Raw genomic sequence first — 26,119 nt, 5'->3', positions numbered from 1 at the left:
CGAGCTAAAGGGTTCCCGCGTCCCAGACAAGCGCAACACCCTTGGTACGCGAGTATTCGCGAGGAAGCCAACTTACCCCCCTCCTTAAGCTTCGGAAAGAAGGGATCCTGGGTTTCACTGTCTTTATCTCTTTCAGACAGTAAGACAGCGGATCCCTGGTGAACTTGGGGGATGGGTGCCATTAGCGATAGATGTGGGTAAGAGGTCAAAGGCGAGAAGGGAAGGGTGGAAGCTGTTAACGGAAAGGGGAGAGATCAACTCACGGCATGAAACAAAGAGGGAAGAAAGAAAGGGAGGATAAACAGCAATGCCCGACGCAGCCCTTGAAAACGTCTTCCAGCCATTTCGTTACCAATCAATAATAGGAGCCTTTCGAGCTCACTTCATACTGTCTCTTCCACACATTCTCTTTTAGGCTAGGATGTAAACAACAGTTGCTGTGAGGTAAGCTTTCTCTCCAGGTCCTCCCCCTCCATCCATTCAGCCCCTCTTCACGCTAAGGGAGAGACAGAATTACCACAATTTCATGGCTCTACTGGATTGTGATGCACATCAGCAATGGGTTGATTGTGGGATGACGAGATCGTCAAGGGTCAGATGCTTGATATCCAGTTCACTGGGGAATCTATGCAGCCACTTTCTTGAGAGGCAGGAATTGCCAGTTGTAAGCCCAAGCCAATAACCGCGAACGGCAAATCAAGGGGCCCACCCTCTCACGGGAAGCAGGAACTGTTAAGATTGTTCAAATCTGGCGCGAGGATGACGTCAGCCCCAGAGGTAAACTACACTCGAGGCCGTCTCGCCCGGCTGGTGAAGGCTCAGCTGCTGAGGGGCCCCAATCGGAGGAGATGTCAAACTAACAGGGCACTAACTGAGGTCCATCAACCTCTATAGACTGGTCAACCACTCCTCTGGAGTAGCAGCCCTGTGTGCTATCCCCTCTGTCACCTCAGCATCACCTTCAAAATGTTGCTTTTATGCAGGGTCACTGATGGAGTAAACTGGATAAACCAGTCCTGCCAGCGATGTAGTCGGAAACGTGGCAACGTTCTCTGAGCAGACAGCAAATATGTTCAATGAGATATCGGACAATCTGAAAAGACACACAACCCTTTTATACCTTATCCCCTGGTTTGTTCTGCTTATCTCCCCCAGGTATTGGCTCTCAATAGGTCGGAGACAGCTTCCATTACCTTACACCCAAATAATTGTTCTCTGCACCAGGACCCAGGTATTCAGTTTGGACAAGTTACTAACCAATAATGACCATCACCAATGACCCTAATCCTGTTCGCTCCCATTCACAAGCACTTTCCCAGAGGACGCACTGGGTAACTAGTAGAAGTGGGAGTTTCAGCTGATTTTCCTGCCTCCCCAAATTCAGAACGGCCCAGGAAATAGGAGGGAGGGAGGGAGGTGTCATAATATCCACTCATGTATATCATGAGATGCAGACAGGCATTGATTGACACACAGGGGGCGAAATTCTCCCCTACCCGGCGGGGCGGGTAGTCCCGGCGTAGCGCCAACCACTCCGGCGTCGGGCCTCCCCAAAAGGTGCGGAATTCTCCGCACCTTTAGGGGCCAAACCCTCACATTGAGGGGCTAGGCCCGTGCCGGAGCGGTTTGCACCACATCGACTGGCGCCAAAACCGGCAACAACGGTCTCTGACGCTTCGCCGCCCGGGCTGACCGAAAGGCCTTCGCCGGTTCGCGCATGCGCCGGTGCGTCAGCTACCGCTGACGTCACCACCCGCTGACGTCACCACCGGCGCATGCGCGCTGGGGGATTCTCTTCCACCTCCGCCATGGTGGAGGCCGGTGGAAGTTACCGGGCAGCACGGTAGCATTGTGGATAGCACAATCGCTTCACAGCTCCAGGGTCCCAGGTTCGATTCCGGCTTGGGTCACTGTCTGTGTGGAGTCTGCACATCCTCCCCGTGTCTGCGTTGGTTTCCTCCGGGTGCTCCGGTATCCTCCCACAGTCCAAAGATGTGCGGGTTAGGTGGATTGGCCATGATAAATTCCCCCTTGGTGTCCAAAATTGCCCTTAGTGTTGGGTGGGGTTACTGAGTTATGGGGATAGGGTGGAAGTGTTGACCTTGGGTAGGGGGTAGGGTGCTCTTCCAAGAGCCAGTGCAGACTCGACGGGCTGAATGGCCTCCTTCTGCACTGTAAATTCTGTGTATGTAAAAGAGCGCCCCCATGGCACTGGCCCGCCTGCCGATCGGTGGGCCCTGATCGCGAGCCTGGCCACCGTGAAGGCACCCTCCAGGGTCCGATCCCCCCCCCCCCCCCCCAGGGACCCCGGGGGCCCGCTCACGCCGCCAATCCCGCCGGCACAGAGGTGGTTCAAACCACGGCGGCGGGAGAGGCCTCTCAGCAGCAGGACTTCGGCCCATCCGGGCCGGAGAATAACGGCAGCACAGAAACCCGTAGCCTCCCGCCGGCCCCCGCCATTCTCCGAGGCGGGCGGCGGGATTGGCGGCACGCCGACCTTTTGCGGGTGGGTGAATTCTGGACATGGCGGGGGCGGGAGTTTCGGCGGCCCGGGCGATTCTCCGACCTTGCTGGGGGTCAGAGAATTTCGCCCAGGATAACCAATGAACACACACGACACAGAACAACCAATCACCAGACAGGACACCACCACTATAAAGCCCACAGGGCATTAAGGTTCTCCCTCACTCACAGGACACGGCCAGGGAGATAGTCACAGTGCACAGGCCAATAAACATCATCGCCATGTGATAGAGAGCTAGCCTGATCAGTTAGGTTAATAGAGTGTCAACCCACAGCAGATTATGTACAGCAATCAACAGGTTTAATAAAACAGTGTTGGACCATCTCCTGTGTCAGAAGCCTGTTTCTCATTTTACTGCATCCAGTTGCAGTCGATGTTCGACCAACACAGATAACACATCCGGAGGGAGGGAGGGGGAGCAAATTGAAAACCCAGCCCCAGAGACTAATCTTTCCCTCAGCTAGAAAATCTGGAGTATCCTCGTCTGCCTTCCCGCTGCACGCACTCTGCCACTTCAATCAAGATCAAGAGGCTGGACGCTGTTCAAGAGCTCCTCAGGGTCACACACCGGTAAATTCGCAATATCATGCGTAAATAAAATGCAGAGTTAAATGAAGCAAAATGAGGATTAAGCAGGGAAAGATGTCAGACCAAATTCATTCCTATTTCCCATCCTGTCTATCAATGGAAACCTTTCTGTCTACATCACAGCATAGGTGGCACAGCGGTTAGCACAGTTGCTTCACAGCTCCAGGGTCCCAGGTTCGATTCCCGGCTTGGATCACTGTCTGTGCGGAGTCTGCACGTTCTCCCAGTGTCTGCGTGGGTTTCCTCCGGGTGCTCCGGTTTTCTCCCACAATACAAAGAGGTGCAGGTTAGGTGGATTGGCTGTGATAAATTGCCCTTGGTGTCCAAAAAGGGTAGGTGGGGTTACTGGGATAGGGTGGAGGGCTTAAGTGGGGTGCTTTTTCCAAGGACCGGTGCAGACTTGATGGGCCAAATGGCCTCCTTCTGCACTGTAAATTCTATGATCAAGTTCCTGGAGCCCATCATCGGAGCAGGTACAGGGCTGGAAGGAGCAGCTATTGAGCCACTTACTAAAGGAGCTGGGTCGACAGATCCCAAACTGCAGTGGAGTAAAACTGAAGCTAGGAATTTTGCATTTGTACAAATTGATTCCTTGAGCAGCTTCTAAAATCATAAAACTGTTCCAAACGAAAAGGAGAACAGCAAACCAATCAACGATTGCTGGCACAGAAAGATTTTTCCAGAGACTCTTGGGTGCATTTAAATCCGTCATGATCTAATTAAATGGTGGAACAGGGGTGAGGGGCTGAATGGCCCACTCCTGTTCCCAAATCCATTCTTCATGATCTCTCCTGGCGCTATTTGGGACAGGCAATGTTCTCATATCCATCTCCTGGGCCCTCTCATGTCAGGAGTATAATTTTCTGGAGTTTCTGACTCAATGACTGTCTCCATCTCTTTCACCCCCCCACCCCACCAATCTGTGATGCATCGGTGCACGTTTGCATGATGTCCAATGCACTTGTACCGCTGCCCAATCTTTCTTCTGCCCCGCGAATAGGATCCAAAGAGCAGGATGCGAAATTATTAATGAAGTCGGTCATGGTTTCAAAAATAAAGAAAAAAAGTGATAAGGTGGAGACGAGGAAGCATTTCGCAGCCCGCGGTTTTATACCACAGCTCAGCATGGCGAGCGGAGTCAAATCAAACGTAATGAAGGGTGCAACAATTACAGGAAGCACGGAGCACTCGCCGATTCCACATCGCTATGATACCTAGAAAAACATTCCCCCCCCCCCCACGTTGACAACCAGTTTCCTGCCCTCCTCTCACTGATGTTGCCTCACGCAGGGGTAGAGCTGCATCAGTCACGGCAGGTCCCCGCAACCTGGCCCTGATGAGGCAGTCCCTGGTTTTCCTTAACCCTGTCCACCGCTGGATTAAAAACCACCGTGTCCTTAAGGAGCTGGGAACTAGGAGAAGGAATTGGGAATGGCTCCTCCCTTGCCCCACCACATCGCTCAAAGCAATTCAGTTGCAAGGATAGGTCGGAGAAGCTGGGGCTGAATGACCTCCTTGGAATAAAGGAGGTTAAGATGTGGCCGAGGAGGCGATGAGCGGTTTTGATCTGCTGGGTCAATATTCTGAGGTCAGGGTTTAAAAATCATTTGCAGAAAATCTTGAGGGGACTCGAGGAGGAAGATTCTCCCCTCAAGAGCTGCTGGGATCTGGAATGTTCTACCCAAAACGGAGCTGCAAGCTGACACCAACAATGACTTTAAAGGGGAGTTGGACGGGTCGTTGAAGGGGTTTACGTGGTCAATGACGAAAAGAAAAATCAAGGGGAATAAGTACGGCTACTCTTCCAAAGAGCCAGCACAGACGCTGGAGGCCAAATGGCCTCCTTCCATGTTGTAGGTCTGAGTGATTTGAATTGTCGCTCCCACTGAGATTCAGCACAAGCTGTGGATTGGGCCTGGAACATTTTCACCCGTTTGGTGTATTAAAGAAAAAAAAACACACCCAAATCGTTAAAGACCTCTCGATTCAACAGCAGAAACCGGGAGAAGATAGAGGATAATTATTTCCGGCAACTCACAAAGTGCAGATTTAATCAATGACAAAAGCCTCGGCCCATAACAAAGTAACAACCCAACAACGGAGGTGAAGAGCAGGGAAAGAGGAGTAAGTGGAATGCTAGACATTCACCACATTCAGAGGTCCCACGAGGATTAACTGCGCCGCTCTCGATGGGTCTGGGGGTGGGTGGGGGGGGGGAAAGAGAGGGGGAATTCCCAATTGCTCCTGGCACCATTAACTCATCCACACTCTCACTTGTCAAAGCAAATGCAGGGAAAGTGGGTAAGCTGGGAGAAAGAGAGAAAAACTATAGATTTTGCACTGCATGTTTTCTAAAGTGTAAATTGAAAATTGCAGAGAATCGATTAGTGTTACAAATTGGGGCGGTCTGCACTGCCCGTCGCTGCCATGAGCATAAACAAAGTGAGGCAATTCATTTTGGGCCTTTGAATTTATCGAGCGTATTTTGCATTCCTCTCCAGACATAGCTGTTTGCTTTCCAATGGTACATTCGGTGTTCTAACAATGCGTCACTGAAGGCAACTTGCGCCTTGTGCATTGCATCCACAAGGGGGGAAAATAAACTTGAAATTTATTTATTTTTTATAAAAGAGTGCCCAATTCCAATTAAGGGGCAATTTAGCCTGGCCAATCCACCCATCCTGCACATCTTGTGGGTTGCGGGGGCGAAACCCACACAAACACGGGGAGAATGTGCAAACTCCACACGGACAGTGACCCAGAGCCGGGATTCGAACCTGGGACCTCAGCGCCGAGAGGCAGGAATCCTAATCGCTGCGCCATCCTGCTGCCCCGGAAGAAAACAAAACTTGGGAAGAGTGTTACTGGAACACCTATATAGAGCGCATCTGTGCGGGAACTTCTGCCCGAGCCCGGTTCAGAGTCTGTGTCCTGGTTTCATTCTTTCAGAGAGAGTGAGTATTTCATTAGTGAGCCCTCCCCATTTTACTCTCCCCCACTGAGGCCGTAGATTCTTGCTACAATGTCATTCTAATAGCACCATCAACCCAAAGGTATCTCACCCATCCTTCCCTACGTGAACCTGAACAGTGAGCGTGCGCAGGGCAAGGGATCAGGAGCTGGACGGATCTATTCCAATCTTTAGTTTGCTCGGAGGGAATATGACGATCAATTCACACCAGACCATGACCAGGGTCAACCCACCAAGGAAGCAGCAGGGATTAAAGCAGTGATCACTCATTATTACAGCTCAACGCGCGCCAACCATTTTAAATCATTCTACCTCTGATCTTTGATGGCTGTCTGAGAAATACACCCGACTGGACATTAGCCCAGTGAACTGGATTGCATTACCCGCAGGAGGTTAATGGGAGAGTCCGTTCCGAGCACAACCAACACTTCCCACTCCTTTACAACGGACTTGAGAATGCCACTAATCATTGCACCCTTCTTTTAAGAGCGACTGCATTTGAAAAGACATTTCATGCGTTCCTACGTGTTCACCATCATGTCAGACTGTTACATGCCAGCGTTCATTACTGCCGACTAAAGCTGGTTAGACTGCATGCGTGCCATGTGCCTCATGCCTCAGTGCCAGCCAACCCACAAGGTTTTTGTACTGATTGAGGGGGTGGGGTGTGGGGGAAAGAGTGGATGCACGAAGAAAAGAGAACATCAAAAGATTATTTGGCATCGCAGTCCAGAACTCACTGCAAGAAAAAAAAGTGAACAGTTATTGCAGGAACAAGGTCACATTGCAAAAAAAAAAAATGTTGAAAGACCCAAAAGGGAATGTACACCAAAGAGAGAGAGAAAAGAAAGATTTGCATTTCTATTCAAATGAAGACCTTCCAAATTGCTTTACAGGTGCATGCGGTAATGAGGGTACAATGGCTATTGACACCTCGAGGTTACAGGAGGAGGGGTAAGTCAGGGGTGTGCGCTGGCGGGGTGGGGAAATGAGCTGGGTTTTCACTCCTCAGGGGGTGGATATGGGGCGAGGACAGAATCCAGCAAGGCCACAACGCTCCTCAAACTCAAATGCCTGGCGAATATTCGGTTGCGAAAGTCTCAGATGGGAAGAAGTGGTTCACTTGGAGGAGATAGGGGTGGGCTTTCTACTTCCGGGCCATATTGCCAGCCGTCTTGTCTGCGTTACAAGAAACGAATGTACGAGAGAGCAGGAGGCCTGCGGACCCTGGGCTCCTCTGGCAGCCGATTATAGAGCAGCAATTCGAGTGATAGCAGGGTTCCAATCTACCCTTCCAGCAAAACCCAACCGTACAGGCTGGCTGCAGACAGCGACAAACAATACTGATCAATCGCTGACTTCCTCCATCATGAGCTGCAAGCCAAGTAGAGAAGTGAATGGTAACCACTGCAGCCAGGACACAAGGAATTGCCCAGTACAGGGGGCCGGTTAGCTGTGCAGAACCTCATCCACCTGACTGATCTTCACCACTCTGCCTCGTATTGGAAAGATACTGGATTGTAAAGGGTGCAGGAGTGGGCATTACGGCCCTGTCTCATCCTGGCTGAGTAGGCACACCATTCCCTGGAGGCCTATGTAGCCGAGCTCCAGTTTGATTGATATCCTTGCGAAGTTTTGTCACATTATCATAGCAGCAAGTGGTTGCTGCTATTAATTCCCCAGGTACCAGATCAGGAGGGGAGCAGGAACCATATTAGTCCCTCTAGACACGGAGGCCATTCTGAGCGACTGGCTAATTCAGAATGCAGCCAGGATCGAACTCGAGATGTTCCTGGCCCGCGTGATTCAGCTGTTCCCAGCTGCATATTAATTCACAGAGTCATCAGGAAAACACCTTGACCACACAGACTGTAGCCAGTTCTGGAAGGTGGCCAACAAGTGATAAGTACTAGAGGCAGGAACCCTCATAATATTTAAGAAACACGGAGATGAATACTTGAAATGTCATAGCACACAAGGCTACGGACCAAGTACTGGAATATGGGGTGAGAATCGAGAGATGCTTGATGGCCAGCACAGACACTATGGGCTGAAGGGCCTCTTTCTGTGCTGTAAAACCCTATGGCCAGCCTGGGCAGCGAAGCCCACATTGTAAGCATGAATACGCAGAAGCATCAAGGAGCTCAGCTGGATTCAGAACCGTCTGTCTCCACGTGTTCCGTCAAGTAGCTTTTAAACCGTTGCTGACCTACATGATAGGGTCTAGACCTTCAGATCATGGGCTTCACGTCCACCACACATCCCAAAGCAGCTTCGAGTCAATGAGGTACTTTCGGAAGTGTAGTCACCGTTGTAATACAGGAAATGTGGCAGTCAATACGCACAGGAATGTCCCACAAACAGCAATGCAATTATCAGCGGGTAATCCACCTTGGTGATGGCGGTTGTGTATAAATATAGCCAAGACATCAGGGGGTCCAGCCTTGGGCGACTGCCCGTGTGGAGTTTGAATATTCTCCCCGTTTTTGCCTGGGTTTCCTCCGGTTTCTTCCCACAGTCCAATGATGTGCAGGTTAGGTGGGGTTATGACCTTAGGGAGGAGGAGTGGACTTAGATAGGGTGCTCGCTCGGAGGGCCGGTGCAGACTCAATGGGCCAAATGGCCTCCTTGTGCACTGTGAGGAGTCCATGGATAACGTTTCTGCTCTTGGAACACTGTCCTTTTTTAAAATAAATTTAGAGTAACCAATTAATTTTTTCCAATTAAGGGGCAATTTAGCGCGGCCAATCCACCTAGCCTGCACCATCTTTGGGTTGTGGGGGTGAACACCACACAAACACGGGGAGAATGTGCAAACTCCACACGGACAGTGACCCAGAATCGAACCTGGGACCTCGGCGCCGTGAGGCAGCAGTGCTAACCCACTGTGTCACCACTTGGAACACTGCCTTGAGAACTTTTCTAAAAATAAATTGAGAGTATCCAATTCTTTCTTTCCAATGAAGGGGTAATTTAGCATGGCCAATTCACCTACCACAACATATCTTTGAGCTTGTGGGGGGGGGGGGGGTTTAGACCCACGCAGACATGGGGAGAATGTGCAGACTCCACATGGACAGTGATCCGGGACCGGGATCGAAACGGGTCCTTAGTGCCATGAGGCAGCAGTGTTAACCACTGCGCCACCGTGCTGCCCTGTCTCAAGAGCTTTTAAATCGAGCTGAGCACAGGATCTGGAATATGGCACCTCAAGACAGTGAAACACTCCCTCAGAACCCACAGCTCTCTGTCGGCATGTGCTGGCAACTGAGCCGTGGCTGACATCGCTCAGTCTGAGTCAGGGTAGCCAACTCCCAGAGCTCGCACTACTTAACCCAGCAACCGGAGCAGCCTAGATCTGCTTTTCTACCAATGTTGGTCAGATCCATCGTCATTCAGCCTCATAGGTGCGGCCTTGCACCATGGCATCGCACTGCAGAAGAGAGAGCACCATTGCAATATCTTCAATGCTGCTCGCAAGGTTAATGAATGGTTGAGAGATCAGTGGATAAATGTACCATGCCACGTGCTAGTGAGATGCACTGGTGAGAAAGATGCAGGGCTGATTCCCAAGTGTTACGAATTTTAACGTTTCTCACCCGACAATAAGAGCAGAAACGACCGGCTTCGGAAAACTCGTGGTGTGACACAGGAGGAAAAGGAACGGGGAAAACCACATCAGCCAGGCACTGATCCAGTCACACTTGCTGGGAAGCTGATGTGCCCGAAACTGATGGAAACAGAATCAAGTTCAGCAATGATGCCCTAAACACATGCACGCTCCCTATCTAAAGAAAGGCTTGCATTTAATAAAGCGCCTTTTACGACCACAGGATGTTTCAAAGCGCTTTGCGGCCAATAAAGTCTTTTGAAGTGGAGTCGCTGCTGTAATTTGGAAAACACTGCAGTCAATTTGAGCACAGCGGACTCCCAGATGGTCTGATAATCTATGCTTGGTGATGTTAGTTGAGAGGAGAAGCCTATCCTTGTCGTAGTAACGCCGTGAGATCCTTCATGTTCAGGGGTATGGGGGCTCGGTTGAATGCCAGCGTGTTCCCAGTCTTGCACAGCGAACACTCGGTGTTTGAGACTCTGAAATTGGATCTTCCGACTCGGAGCGGAGCCTCAAGTCGACACAATGCGCAAGGCGGCAAAGAGCAGCTTCTGTGCACAGATCTGTATCCCAGTACGAGTGAGCATCTGGCACATGGCAGGGTGTTGGGAATGAAGAGAAAAAGGTGGAAGAAAATAAAAGAAATAAAAATAGTGTACGAAAATAGATGTAAATGTGAGGGCTGTAATCCAGAAGCTAATCACAGTGACAGCCAAGTTCCTGCAAAGTGAAAGATAGAATGAAAACAAGCAACGTTCACATCAGTAAAAGATCAAACACAGGATGCAGGATGTGAGGTGGAACTAATGAAATCATGGACTAATGCCTCACGTCAGAATTGTCTGCCACCACTCGATCACATTTGAATAATCCGTTAACTAGCTCCGAGCGGTGTGTCTTTATGTCCGTACCTTGTTCTTCTTTCCAAATGGCCAACGTTTGGTCTTGCTTTTGCTAATGGTTCTCTGGTCAACCTTAGACTCCGACTTAAGAGAACCAAGACTATTTTCTGATGAAGTCCGATTAATCATCTGGCTGTAGTCTTCAAATTCTATCTCCCCCGGTCTCTCGAATCCTGACTTATAGGCCTCAATCAGTACTTGTGAATCCTGGTTAAAAGTGAGAGGCGGTGGGGAGGGTGGAAACAAAAAAAAAAACACACAGACTCAACAAGTTTGTTTTTAAAATATAATCGCTACGCGCGCATTGGACAGTTTGCAACAATGATGCTCAAGGTGTTTCTCGGAGGGAAGGTATTCCTGTGTAACTTGGACCATGGGGGGGGGAAAGAACTGCCCTGGGATTGGAAGCTACAACTTAACCATGTCGTAGAAGCATGGATTAATCCCTATTCACTCATAACTGAGAGCCGTGGGGAGCATTCCCAGTTGGAACAAATGGAGTTGATTTGTAGACAAAAAAAAGAGAGGTGCATTTCTATAGCACCGTCCACAACCTCAGGAATTCCCAAAATCCTTTGAGGGCAACAAAGTACTTTCAGGTTAATTGCTGTTGAAACACAACAGTCAATCAGCACAATCCCAGAAATAACAATGTGAATAATAAATCTGTTTCAACGAGTAGATCAAGAACTATATATTAGCAGGACAGTCCCCTGCTCCTCTTCAAAATACTTCTGCGCAGTCTTTTGGGGGGGGGGGGGGGGGGGGGGGGGGGGGGGGGGGGGGGGGGGGTGCAAACAGCTTCAATTTAATATCCGAACGGCAATGCCTCCAACAGTGCAGCACTCCCCGAGTGCGACATCGGATCAGCCTAGGTTTTGTGCTCAAATCTTGTTTTTTAAAATAAATTTAGCGTAACCAATTTCACCCCCCCCCCCCTAATTAAAGAGCAATTTAGCGTCCCCAATTATTTTTTTCCCAATTAGGGGCAATTTAGCGTACCCAATTCCCCCCCCCCCCCCAATTAAGGGGAAATTTTACTGTGACCAATCCACCTACCCGGCACATCTTTGGGTTGTGGGGTTGAAACGCACGCAGACACGGGGAGAATGTGCAAACTCCACACGGATAGTGACCTGGGGTCGGAATCGAACCCGGGTCCTCAGCGCCGTGAGGCAGCAGTGCTAATTGCTGTGCCACCGTGCCGCCCGTGCTCATGCCGGAGTGATGCTGGAACACCTGACACTCAAACCCGAGAGGCGAGAGCGCTGCCCAATGAGACGTGGCTGACGCAGGGCCGTCAGTGAAACAGTATCAATGATCAGCAGTTCTACATACGCCGCTCTCGTTTACAGATTCTGCTGCTTTCGTCATCCCGTCCAGACACTTCCCAATGATTGGCATGACTTGACGCTCCGTGTCAGCGAACGTCTTGTATGCCTCGCACAGCTTCCGTGTCCGCTTTTCGTCCATCTCCTGGAGTTTCTGTAAAAACACGAGCAGGCACTTGATTAATGCAGGAGGTCCAAGAGGAAACTGATAGGCTGGGGGGGGGGGGGGAAATGATAATTCCTTCCTATAATTCCCATCGCACCAACTTATTAATGCCATGTTGGTGAAACCAATGGTGATCATCAAGTTTTAACTTGGGTTGCCAACTCTAGTCGGACATATTGCTGGAGGTTTCATTAAATGAGCTTCATCAATCAGCCATTCCACCCCCTCACTCAGCCACTGAACATAGAACATACAGTGCAGAAGGAGGCCATTCAGCCCATCGAGTCTGCGCCGACCCACTTAAGCCCTCACTTCCACCCTATCCCCGCAACCAAATAACCCCTCCTAACCTTTTTGGTCACGAAGGGCAATTTATCATGGCCAATCCACCTAACCTGCACGCCTTTGGACTGTGGGAGGAAACCGGAGCACCTGGAGGAAACCCACACAGACATGGGGAGAACGTGCAGACTCCACACAGACAGCGACCCAGCGGGGAATTGAACCTGGGACCCTGGCACTGTGAAGCCACAGTGCTATCCACTTGTGCTACCGTGCTGCCCATTGGTCACCCAGTGGGTCATCCTCAACATCTTCCTAAGTCAACTGGAAAGTCGATACACCCCTTATTAAATAATCTACTTGTTGATAAATTTACCTCAACCTGGTCTACTCTTCAAAAGTTCCAACTCCTTCAACTTACGTTGAAAATATGAGGCATTTCCGCAAAATAAAACTCATTCTGGTCCTTGTTGAATTTCTGTAGTTGGGAGGCATATTCATTCTTGCTTTCTTCCACCATGTGATTCCGCAGGTTTGCCTGCTGTTTCGCCTAAGGGGAAACCAGTGAACATAATTGACTCTTGGATAATGAAGGACACACTCCATTCACATTCAGGATTCCCAGTGGGAAGTGGTGGTGGTGTCATCTCTCCTTCACTATTGAGTCCAGGATCAACATCCACAGCCCAGGAAATTTTCACAAAATACTAGCGTGCATCGAAAAAAAATTGGGATGATTTTTGTGCTTCTCAAATTCACTTTTTTTTTTTTGAAAAGGCTTTTAGAACTTGATTGAGAAGCAGAATGCTGGAAACGGGAAACAAAAAACAAAAGACTGGAAATGCTCAACAGGTTGAGCGGCATGTGTGGGAGAGAAATCGAGTTAACCCTTCATCAAAACTGGAGAAAGTTCGAGGTGTAATGGGATTTGAGGAAGGGGTGAGTGGGACAAGGACAAAAGGGAGGTCTGTGATAGGATGGTCGGCAGGAGTGATTGAGTGACAGATGAGCTAGTCCCACAATGCCAAAGCGAATGTCGATGGGGCAAGAAAAGAATTTAAGCAACCCATCTACAGCAGGTCCGAAATTAAGGAAAACTTATCATGCTGTCAAATACTGGCGAGCAGACTTTGGGATCTGAAAGGACCAGAGGAAAATCAGCTTGGGTGGGTTGGCGGGGGTTTGTCTGGATCGAACTCCAGATCTACCTTTTCCACGTCGGCCTTGGTTGTGTTGATGTCGTTGTCAACTCTCTCTGCATTCTGCATTGCTTTCTCTGCCTCCTTGCAGTCTCGCTCAAACCTCCTCTTTGCCTGTAGTAAACAACACAATGTTAGCTGTAAAACTGATTGCAATTCCAGTTGGCTCATTCCGGAAGATTTGCCCCCCCGTCCTCATCCCCCAATGCCTTGGGCGGTAAAACCTGCGCTAAATAAATCAGAAAAATCCCTGGGCGAATTCCTACTCTGCACTGAGCTAGCCATTCTCAACCAGGGCAGTGTTTGGAGCACCGCAGGGAAGCTCAGTGGGGTTCTTGCCCTTAAACTGCTATCCAGTGATCTCTGCCAGTATGTGCATATTGAGTAAGGGCAGGGGATTTCCCTGTGATCCTCCCATACCAAAGAGCTCACTCACAATCTGCACACAGATGTGAAGAGCAGTCGCTTGAGATGGTGGAAGGGACCCAGCACTCATACTGGTATAATCATAGGCGATTTGGTGGCACGGTGGTGAGCACTGCTGCCTCACAGAGCCAGGGACCCGGGTTTGATTCCGTCCTCAGGTGACTGCATGGAATTTGTACGTTCTCCCCGTGCCTGCGTGGGTTTCCTCTGGGTGCTCCGGTTTCCTCCCAAAGTCCAAATATGTGCAGGTTAGGTGGGTTGACCAGGCTAAAATTGCCTCTTTGAGCCCAGGTTAGGTGGGGTCATGGGGATAGGGCGAGGGAGGGGACCAAGGTGGGGTGCTCTTTCAGAGGGTCGATGCAGACTCGATGGGCCAAATGGCTACCTTCTGAACTATTGGGATACTATGAAGTCAAGAGGAAGGCAGCACAATAATAATCTTTGCTATTGTCACAAGTAGGCTTACATTAACATTGCAAATTAAGTTACTATGAAAAGCCCCTAGTCACTGTGGCGCCTGTTCGGGTACACAGAGGGAGAATTCAGAATGTCCAATTCACCTAACACGCACGTCTTTCGAGACTTGTGGGAGGAAACCCACGCAGACACGGGGAGAACGTGCAGACTCCGCACAGACAGTGACCCGAGCCGGGAATCGAACCCGGGACCCTGGTGCTGTGAAGCAAGAGTGCTAACCACTGTGCAACTGTGCCACCCAAAGCATGATCTTTCCGGCTCGGAATAGCTTAATTGAAGTCCCAATCCAAACGCTGAACCTAACATTTCGTTTGACATCCCTAATGTAGTAGTAAAGAAGAGCTGCAGTGTTGGAGATGCTGTCTTTCAAACGATGTTAATTAAACGGAGGTCCTCTCAGGTGTATGTAAAAGATTCCACACACAAGCACGAAGAGGGTTCTCCTGTCAACTAACATCACCAGAAAGATATTGCCTGGCAACAATCTCATTGCTGTTTGTGGGAACTGACTGTGTGCAAGTTCTGGATTTCCCACGATACAGTAGCGACCATACTTGTAAAGTACTTTTGTGCCATGTGGAGTTTGCACATTCTTCCCGTGTTTGCGTGGGTTTCGCCCCCACAACCCAAAGATGCGCAGGGTAGGTGGATTGAACACGCTAAATTGTCCCTTAATTGGAAAAATTAATTGGGTACTCTAAATTTATATTTTAAAAAAATAAAGTACTTTTGTTTCAGATTTACTGCATCCACATCATTCTGCCTTGGGACATCCTGATGTCACCAAAGGTGCGACAGAAATGCAGTCCCATCCTTTTCTTCTTATTTTCAACCGTAAGAGAACACTTGTCACTCAGTAGCTTGTGGGCGATTTCAATATTTTAGTTAATAATGGCTTATTAGGGCAGCACGGTGGCCTAGTGGTTAGCACAACTGCCTCACGGCGCAGAGGTCCCAGGTTCGATCCCGGCTCTGGGTCACTGTCCGTGTGGAGTTTGCACATTCTCCCCGTGTCTGCGTGGGTTTCGCCCCCACAACCCAAAAATGTGCAGAGTAGGTGGATTGGCCACGCTAAATTGCCCCTTAATTGGAAAAAATAATTGGGTAATCTAAATTTATAAAAAAAAAAAAAAAATTATTGTCACAAGTAGGCTTCAATGAGGTTACTGTGAAAAGCCCCTAGTCGCCACATTCCGGCACCTGTTCTGCATTACAAACCAGCTGTTTAGGCCACTGTGCTAAACCAGCCACCTGTGAGAATATATACAAACGCAATCCTTTTTTTTATACCCCCTCCCCCCAGTTTGTCGATGATTCAACCTGGAGGGGGATTAAAAAAAGAAGAAAAGATGCATTTTTTTTAGTGCTTTTTGTGATTAGCAGACATCTCAAAGCGCTCTGCTGTGAATGAAGTTTGAAGTGTTGGAATTGAGGCTGCAAACTGGTACACGACACGATACCACAACAGCAAACTGATAACTACCAGACAGTTTATTTTTTTGGCATGTTGATCGAGGGATAAACTTTGACCAGGACACCAGTTATAATATGGCATGGGGTCTTTTACATTGTTCCAAGCAGATAGATGGACCCCCATGAACTTTCACATCTGATCCAAAATGGCGCCTCTGACCGTTCAGCCCTCCCTCAGTACTGCGCTTGGAAGCGCCAAGGTGAGTTTTTGTGTCGGAGCGGACCTTGAAACCAGAACCCTGTGACTCAGACAACAGGGTCGGGAGCTTAAAGCGGAGCAGAAATAAAATCTCCCCAATATTGCCAATTTCTGGCAACTCAGTTCAACCACACACATTTCAGAGGCTTTCAATGGCTCAAAGGCAGCGGTGCTGCATTCTGGAAATGAAGGAATGCCAGATGGTGAGATACACATGGAAAGAAGCCCATGTTAGTGGAGAGAATGTGCCTGGTGGTTAAAGGATATAAGCTACTATGGTTCATACATTAAACTTACATTATCCAGCTGTTTAAAACTAACTTCCAGATCATGTTGGGCTTTTCTTCCATCCAGAAGATGCTGAAACGAAAAGTATTCCATTAACATAAAGACACTGCCAGGTCTAAATAGAACATAAGAAATAGGAGTAAGCCATTCAGCCCCCTTTTTTTTTATTGTTTTTTAAAAAAAAATAAATTTAGATTTCCCAATTATTTTTTCCAATTAAGGGGCAATATAGCGTGGCCAATCCACCTACTCTGCACATTTTTGGGTTGTGGGGGCGAAACCCACGCAGACACGGGGAGAATGTGCAAACTCCACACGGACAATGACCCAGAGCCGGGATCGAACCTGGGACCTCAGCGCCGTGAGGCGGTTGTGCTAACCACTAGGCCACCGTGCTGCCCTTGCCATTCAGCCCCTTGATGTATCTCTGCCATTCAACAAGGTCATGGCTGATCTAATTCCACTCTCCTGCTTGCTCCAAATAACCCTTCCAAAATCTGCTAAATTCAGCCTTGAATGTATATTCAATAACCTGTCTCTACTGCCCTCTGGGGAAGCGAACTCCAAAGACTAACATCCCTCTCAGAGAAGAACTTTCTTCTCATCTCATTTAAACTGTGCCCCTGGCTCTCCATTCCCCCAAGGGCAGAGATATCTCCTCAGTATCCACCCTGTCAAGCACACTGAGAATCTTTTATGTTTCACTAAGATCACCTCTCATTCTTCCCAACTCCAGTGAGTGTCAGCCTCTCTCAAACTTTTCTCATAAGACAAGCCCTTCATCTGGAATCAACCTAATGAACTATCTTTGAACTACATCCAGCGCAAATATATCCCTCCTTCAATAAGGAGACCAAACCTTAATGCTGTATTCTTGGTGTAGTCTCACCAACACCCTGAACAGTTGCAGCAAGACCTCCTGACATTTACCTATACTCCACCCTCTTGCAATAAAGGTCAACATTCCATTTGCCTTCCCAATTACTTGCTAATTTTCTATGATTCATACGAGAGACAGATCCCACCGTACCACAGCGTTCGGCAGATTCTCTCCCTTTAAATAATATTCTGCTTTTCCATTCTTCCGGACACATTCCCACACACTATACTTCATCTGCCATTTTTACCCACTCAATTAACCTATCAAAATCCCATTGCAGACGCTTTGTATCCTCCTCACAACTTGCAATCTGACCCACCTTTGTACCATCAGTGGATTTAGCTATAATACAGTCAGTGCCTGTTAGACGTATTAGATGCTGTGGTATGAAGAGACAAAAGTTCTGTTCCTTTTTCACCAACACACTTTTATTTCTTCCAACAGACTCTGCACAAAACTCTACACATCACCAAGCCCAGAGGCCACCTGAAGCCCCTTTACATATCAGTGTCAATTATTGGACACTTAACATAAATGAGACAACTAATTGCAATGTCTCTGAACCCATTACTTAACAGTGCCTTCCTCCATTCATTAATACACATTGTAAATAGTTGAGACTACAATGAGCTGAAAATGCCCCTTCTATTCAGACACGGTTTCCTGTTAGTCAGCCAATCCATGCTGCTATATTACAACCAACGCGGAGTTCTCCAAATTTGTTTTAAAGTGGCACCCTATCAAATTTTGAAAATTCAGTGACACAATAACTACCGGTCCCACTTTATCCAGCCAACTGGTCACATCCTTGGAAAGATAACAAATTTGTCAGACGTGATTTCACTTTCATAAAACCATGTTGACTCTGCTCGATTGTGTTGTTAGGGTGACTGTCCTGTTAGTTTCCTGCTTTTCTGTCTCGTTCCTTTTTTTGATTAGGGACATTACATTTGTAGTTTTCCAATTCACTGTGTCATTTCCAGAAGCTAGAGAATTTTGGAGGATTATAAACCAAGTCTCCACCATCTCTGCAGCTATTTCGTTTAAGACCCCAGGATCTATGGAACTCGACAGCTTTTACTCCCATTCATTTTCCCAGAATTTCCTCTCGAATACTAGAGTTTCTCACCCTCAATCTGAATGCGGAATCCTCTCATGTTATGATCACTCTTCCTTAGAGAATCCTTTATTATCAGATCATTAATGAATGTCTGCTTACATATTTAAAAGATCTAAAATAGCCTGGTCCTGGGTATTGTTCTACAAAACTGTCCGAATAGACGTAATGAAGAGAATAGCATTGTGTCCTACCATCTTGCGCTCCTGCTTATTTTCATGCAAGTATTTCAGCAATTGGGCAAAGATGTTCTGCATCAGGTTCTCTGCTATAACTTCCCGCTGTCCGGCGTAGTCATTCAACTCATTGAGAATGTTGATGAAGGCCAGATACTGGGAGAACCTAAGAGAAGGAATCAGATTTTGAAGCGACGTTATCGGACAAACGCAGCATGGAGCATAAAGTAAAAGACCAACATCTTTAGATTGAAAATCTTTTCCTTGGGATAGGTGCTCACCGCCCCGTTGCCTGCTCCCCCAGTGTAGGCCTCTGCTTGGGTCCACCTCAAGGGCTTTAGCGACTCACTCCAGTAGGTACACATCAGGTAGCCACAGACCAATAGAGGCAATGGGTGACACACCCAATCCTCATCCCACTTATAGCAGGAAGACCCAGGCAACGGGGGGCCCCATGGCAACTTCTACCCTTGCCCTAAAACAGGGCACCGCATCAAATCACAGTGATTTCCAAAATATTCACAAGAACCAATAGGACGGCCTTTCTAATCTGTATGGGCCAATGCAACACCAGTCGCTGCCTTTTACTCCGCGACACAAGGTCAATTAGAGGCTCGCCCATTGTGAGTTGATGAGCTGCAAGTTCTCTGTAATTACCCAGGCCCGGTACTGGACTCAGCAGTGGCAGGTTAAAGCTTATCATCAGTCTCGCCTCTCGCTCATCACTCAATCAGAACCACGTCACACTGGGGAACTGAAGTGTCCCGACAGGGAAAGGGCAAGGGTGAAAGGCCATCAAAGGATCTCCCCTATGTAGCTTCTAGGTCCTGGTTCCAAACGAGAGAGGCATCAGCCCAGATAATTTCCCCGCCATCTCAGATGCAATTGTTCAAGAGTAGGAGAGGTCAACTTGGAACAACAGATGTCCGACAACCAACAGGGGCGCGAGCCGCCATTTTGGCTGCAGTTCGAACCGGCAAAGTAATCTCCAGCAGCTTCCTCATCAGGCGGTGTTGGGAGTTTCAATCAGACTCTTTCTTTATTCATTTACGGGATGTTGTCAGCACTGGCTGGGCTGGCATTTACTGACCATCTCCACTGCCCTGAGGTTGGTGAGCTGCCTTCCTGAAACCTTTCAATCCCTGTGGTGTAGGTACACCCACAGTGCTGTTAGGGAGGGAGCGATCTTCCAGTGAAGGGAATGTGCTGAGCCGACGCACAAAAAGGTGGATCTCATCGTGGAGACTCAAAATTAGGCACCTTTAACCCAAAATAGTCCATTAGGGAGGGAATCCCTGGACTTTGACACCGCGACAATGAAGGAACGTCGACATCATTCCAAATTAGGATGACGAGAGGCTTTGGTGGCGAACGACCAGGTGGTGGTGTTGCCGTGTGTCCGCAGCCCTTGTCCTTCCAGATGGTAGCGATCGTGGGTTTGGAAGATGCTGCCTAAGGAGCCTTGATGACTTCCCACAATGCATCTGGTAGATGGCACACACGGCTGACACTGTGCGGCGGTGGTGCAGGGAGTGAATGTTTGTGGAAGGGGTGCCAATCAAGCGGGGCTGCTTTGTCCTGGATGGTGTCGAGCTCCTTGTTGCTGGAGCTGCGCTCATCCAGGCAAGTGGAGAGTATTCCATCACACTCCTGACTTGTGCCTTGTAGATGGTGGACAGGCTTTGGGTAGTCAGGAGGTGAATTACTCGCCACAAGATTCCTAGACTCTGACCTGCTCTTGTAGCCACAGTATTTATACAGTTGGGTCCAGTTCAGTTTCTGATCCATGGTAACCCCCAGGATGTTGATAGGGGGGGGGGTTCAGTGATGGTAATGTCATTGAATGTCAAGGGGCGATGGTTAGATTCTCTCTCAGTGGAGATGGTCATTCCCTGGCACTTGTGAGGCATGAATGTTAGTCGCCGCTTGTCAGCCCAAACCTGGATATTGTCCAGGTCTTGCTGCATTTAGGCAGGGGTATATGCAAGCACTCTGGGGATGGATAAGGCAATTTAGGATGTGCTACATTGACCGGAATTCCACTTCCCATTTCTAGTTAGGGGAAGTGATTGGGCAACATAACCAGCTCCCTTGGTTAGGAGAGCGGAAACAGTTCACCAACAAAATACCTTTGCCCACACTCTTCGACTGTCCGATAATAAAGAACATATGAATTGTTGTTTGCGAGGAGAGGATCATCCTGGCTGTGGCGTCTCACTGGAGGATTTCTGGCTTTGGATGAATGCCGCTTAGAAAAAGTTCAAGGGACGGGAGAATCAGAGACTTGGAAGTCAGAGCCCACCCAGGCTGTGGATATAGCAGAGGGAAGGGACACATCTCCTATTTCCTAAAATCAAAGACGTGAAAGTACTTGCTGACCCTCTCCAGAGAACAGACAATGCATCGCCAGCAGACCACGGAGGAGATTTTTGTTCTGGGGATCTCCAGCAGCAAGTCACATACTTTGGGTGCTAGTAAAACACAGCTTCATTATCTTGGAGCGAACAAAGGATTTGGCCCCAGTCCCAGAAATGATGTCATCGAGTTCTTTTATATAGACCTGGTACTTCCTGAAGGACCGGTTGTTACATGAACAGCACATCATCGCAAACATCTACATACACACACACATACACACGTGCACACAGACTGTTGGATATGTATAAATGCACACCCAACAGGAAAAGCAGCTTTTCTCACAAACTGCAGTTGCACTTAAGCCAATCCGTCAAGAAACCCACCACAATCCAGGCTGAATACCCCTTGGATTTGCTCCCATGAACAGAAAGAGGGGAGGGAAGTAAAGAACCCCTCCCCACATCAAAGCATTTCAGATCATTTAGAGCATCCAATTCATTTTTTCCAATTAAGGGGCAATTTAGCATGGCCAATCCACCTAGCCTGCACATCTTTGGGTTGTGGGGGCGAAACCCACGCAGACACGGGGAGAATGCGCAATCTCCTCACGGACAGTGACCCAGGGCCGGGATCGAACCTGGGACCTCGGCGCCGCGAGGCTGCTGTGCTAACCACTGCGCCACCGTGCTGCCCTACGGCAGGCATTAATGAGCACAATAGCTTCATTCTTATAGAGCGGAGACAACGTGATCATGTAATCCCACCTTGAGACAGCCAAAATGTTTCTGTTCCCCCACCCCCCCTTCCCTTTATAGCTCTTTTGAGATTCCAGAAGACGCCAGTCAAGAAGCCCAAATCAGAATCTCCTCTGGGCTCTGCCAGGGCAACATGAGGCGGCCATTAAATATGCTCCACTTCTGGACGTCGCCATCTGCTGAGCAGTATACCCAACAGTTATGTTCATTTCACCCAACTGAAAGCAGCTTACTTCAACTCTTGGTCTTCTTTAGAGACTCGCTTGGGACTGTATTTCTTCACCAAAGTCCTGAGGAAAGAAAGTCAAATATCAGCTGAACCAAAACACCATTGACCCAACTTGATACAACGCCCTGGGGTTAGACCCACTTTCCCCCTCCATGGCTGCCCCAGGCACTACTCCCATGGCAACCCCCCGGCACCTCACCCGGAGTTTCTCTGGGCACCACGCCATAGGAAGATTATATTAGCTTTGGAGGGCATACAGTCAGATTGATCAGAAAGGTACCGAAACTCCAAAGGTTCAATTATGAGACATTACACAAATTAGGGGCAAGTTACACTGTTAAGGGTTGATTTAAGTGGTTATCAATGTATCGAGGGGAATTGGTAGGGTAGACAGTGAGAAATGTCTTCCTGGCTGGGGCACTGTCTGTGTGGAGTCTGCACGTCCTCCCCCTGTGTGCGTGGGTTTCCTCCGGGTGCTCCGGTTTCCTCCCACAGTCCAAAGATGTGCGGGTTAGGTGGATTGGCCATGATAAATTGCCCGTAGTGTCCTAATAAAAGTAAGGTTAAAGGGGGGGGGGGGGTTGTTGGGTTACGGGTATAGGGTGGATACGTGGGTTTGAGTAGGGTGATCATGGCTCGGCACAACATTGAGGGCCGAAGGGCCTGTTCTGTGCTGTACTGTTCTATGTTCTATGTTCATGTTGCTTACAGACATCGTCTAATAATTAAAGGCTGACCTTTTAGAAGCGAAATTAGGAAACGTCTCGACACAAAGGATGGTGAAAGTTCGAAACATTTTTCCACCGGCAACATTTGACGTGAGCTAAATTGTCAATATTAACCCAAGGTTTAAAATATGAACTACTGGTACGAAAGGAAACGGGGGCAAAAGTGGGTGCACAAGGTTGGGTCGCAGACTCACCATGCTCTCACAGAATGATGGATCAGGGTTAAGAGGCGAAAGTAGTCCCCCTCCTGTCCCTATGACCGAGCTGCCGATCATGTGACACCACCATTTTCAGAATATCGTCATGGTGGATAGAGAGAGTCAACTTGGACTCTGCAACTAACGAACCCAGGAGCAAGACAGTTCATTCCTTAATGAGTAAATGTGCAACTTAGTCGAGAGCTAATGGAACGACGGATGTCAAAACATTTGCTATCTTTCACACTGCGGATTATAGTCTCTGCTCCTGCTCACTTTCCCTTATGCCCTTGTCCTCTTTTTCACACTATCAATTTTAAAATCGAGACTTGTTCATCCTATTTCTTCCTAATTCTGCCCCACGGTCTCAATGGAAATACTCCAATCCCCTACAACCCAAAACGTCTCTCTGAACAAGATGAAATGAACCTGTGGAGTTAAACTCTATAAACTCCATAACTGATAGCAGGGAGAGGGAGAGGGGGGGTTGGACTAGAGTCTTGGGCGGGGCAGTAATTCGATACCAAACAAGCATCATTGGATTGGTTTCATTCCTTACCCAAAACTCTCAAATTCTTAGCCAAACCAATCCTTGATCTGGGATATTCCCAAGTGAGTCTGATGTGAACGTACTGTTCTCTCTCCCCCCCCTCCCCCCCACCAACCTTAAATGTTCACAGCCGAGGTCATGGGGAGCAACCTGGAGCAGGAATAATACCCAATTTTCCCCTCCCACCAGGGGCTGAGAGAGTAACACTGGCTCACTGCTCCCAGTACAGAATGGAATCAAACCTGGGGCTTCCCAGCTCTGCCAGACTGGCCACTGCATTTACACATTTGGGTAGAATAAATTGTGAAGGTTTCTTAAGTAGAAAGCATGCAATCCTTTCAATTTTGCTTAGGCACAAGTGCGAGAGCGCCTATGTGAGAGCATGTGCGTGTATGCGTGAGAGAGAGAGAGAGAGAGAGAGAGGAGAGAGAGAAAGAGAGAGAGGAGAGAGAGAGAGAATATAAAAGACAAAAGAGAGAAAGCATGTCAGAGAGTGGGAGAGAAGATACGTAACAGAATACAGAGTATGAGAGAGGCGAGAGAGAGACAGAGAGGATAGAGAGAGAGAGGATAGAGAGAGAGGATAGATAGAGAGAGAGAGAGAGAGAGAGAGAATATAAAAGACAAAAGAGAGAAAGCATGTGAGAGTGGGAGAGAAGATACGTAACAGAATACAGAGTATGAGAGGCGAGAGAGAGGCTAGAGAGAGGATAGAGAGAGAGAGCATAGAGATATATAGAGAGAGAGAGAGAGAGAGAATATAAAAGACAAAAGAGAGAAAGCATGTGAGAGAGTGGGAGAGAAGATACATAACAGAATACAGAGTATGAGAGAGGCGAGGGAGAGAGAGGCTAGAGAGAGAGAGAGACTAGAGAGAGAGAGAGAGAGAGAGAATAGAGAGAGAGAGAGAAACTGGCAGTGAAAGCGTGAGAAAAAGTACGAGTGCTCTCCCACCTTTCATTTCCACACTGAAAAAATTGAAAATAATCCTCGGTCTATAAATCAGCACTTGTTTATTTTGGTTTAGACACACCTAAAGGCCCACGGTAAATAGACACCTGGCTCTTGCACAAAACTGGGACAGAGAGTTTGGGAGACAGGAGTTTGATAAATGTGGAGAGTTTTCTCCTTCCTGAACCAGCTTGCTGCCTGGAGTTCCCAGGAATCTGAAGCCAGGAGAAATACCAAGAAGGGGTGTCAAAACAAAGTGCACTAATTTTAAATTTCTTTCTCTCTTAGTTATAAAAATATTGAAGGTATTGGGGGGAGGGGCGGGGGAATAATGGTTGTTTGGATAACAATGGATAACAATTATGGAAGTGTTGAGAGAAAGTTGGGAGTGGCCAACAGGAAGTTGTGAAGAAAGCAGAGTTGGCTATACTAGGCCTGAAGCCTGACCGGATTTCAAATGCTGTCGTCAGACCTGGAGCTTACCTCAGCTGCTTGGCATATGCCTGTTCTATTTCTGTCCGATCTTTCACAAACTTCACGTACTTCTCGATCAGGTCAATCCCCCACTGGGTCTGTCGCTCTATGATGTCATATTGGTCCTAGATCAAGAAGGAATAGGAAGCAGGTGATCAGAAGTCTACGTTGGTCAGAAATGTAGAAAAATATCAGCAAGTGGTACAGGAAATTCAGAGAGCTGTCCTTGTACCCATCCTTGGGCCATACCAAACACGGATAGAATGAATGACGGAATTTATTCGACACACTTGCATCCAACAAGATAGTCTTCATCCTACCCCACTTCTGGCTCTTACATTTAAAAAAAATAAATTTAAGAGCATGCAACTCTTTTTTACCCCCCCCAGTTAAGGGGCAATTTATCGTGGCCAATTCACCCACCCTGCACATCTTTTTGGATTGCGGGGGTGAGGCCTGCACAGACACGTGGAGAATGTGCAAACTCCACACGGACAGTGACCCGGGGCCAGGATCGAACCCAGGTCCTCGGAGCCGTGAGGCAGCAGCGCTAACCTCTGCGCCACTGTGCTGCCCCCTTCTGGCTCATTAGGGCAAGGCTGGTTTTGGGCACCCCACATTAGGCAATTGCCACACTCAGGCTCACACGTCAAAGGCGGCCTTTTGAGCAGAGTAAAGGTAAACTGTAAAGTTGCCATAGTCCCAGATGACCATTGGCTGCTTTCCCCTTTGAGGGGCGAGGGCTGACTGGTGGTCGTTTAACCTGAGGATTCCCACACCTCAGGCGAGGGACAACCTCAACCGGTACAGGAATTGAACCCACGCTGCTGGTCTTGCTCTGCATCACGAACCAGCTGTCCAGCCAGGTGAACTAAACCGGCCCCCAGTAATGAAGTTACTAAGCAGTGCTAACATAAAACTTTGCCCGCAGTAGAACAGGAGACGGCAATCTTGGTAAATACGAAGGAAAATAAATAACTTATTTATTTGGCATCTTTCGCGACCTCAGATGACCCCGAGGCACTTTACAACACTGCTTTCAGTAGTGGAGTCACTTGTTGTAATGTAGAAAACATGGCAAGTCAGTTTCCGCACAGCAAGCTCCCACGAATAATAAAGTGATAATGACTAAGTGGTCCATGCTGGTGACGTTGATGGGAGGGATAAATACGGGCCAGGATCCAGGAATAACTCCCCTGCCTTTCTTCTAATTTGTACAATGGAACCTTCCACATCCAGCCGAGAGCACGGGTGGGACCTCAAGG

At 48.4% G+C, this 26,119-nt stretch overlaps 1 protein-coding gene across 3 annotated transcripts in view; it reads right to left on the bottom strand.

Moving 5' to 3' along the window:
• The window catches only part of trip10a (thyroid hormone receptor interactor 10a), a 130,722-nt gene that overhangs the window by 22,787 nt on the left and 81,816 nt on the right, over positions 1 to 26,119 (bottom strand). For all 3 annotated transcript variants that reach the window (XM_038784702.1, XM_038784699.1, XM_038784700.1), the window contains exons 2-9: positions 24,864 to 24,979; positions 21,959 to 22,015; positions 18,631 to 18,778; positions 16,449 to 16,511; positions 13,586 to 13,690; positions 12,799 to 12,927; positions 11,937 to 12,083; positions 10,608 to 10,805 (exon numbers count right to left, since the gene is read on the bottom strand). In XM_038784702.1, the coding sequence (XP_038640630.1) occupies positions 10,608 to 10,805; positions 11,937 to 12,083; positions 12,799 to 12,927; positions 13,586 to 13,690; positions 16,449 to 16,511; positions 18,631 to 18,778; positions 21,959 to 22,015; positions 24,864 to 24,979 (963 nt within the window). The remainder of the gene's footprint in view (positions 1 to 10,607; positions 10,806 to 11,936; positions 12,084 to 12,798; positions 12,928 to 13,585; positions 13,691 to 16,448; positions 16,512 to 18,630; positions 18,779 to 21,958; positions 22,016 to 24,863; positions 24,980 to 26,119) is intronic.

This window comes from Scyliorhinus canicula, chromosome 25, assembly GCF_902713615.1.
Source record: "Scyliorhinus canicula chromosome 25, sScyCan1.1, whole genome shotgun sequence".
NCBI lineage: Eukaryota > Metazoa > Chordata > Chondrichthyes > Carcharhiniformes > Scyliorhinidae > Scyliorhinus > Scyliorhinus canicula.
Note: the sequence above shows the minus strand (reverse complement) of the source record. Positions and strands in the feature narration are given on the sequence as shown.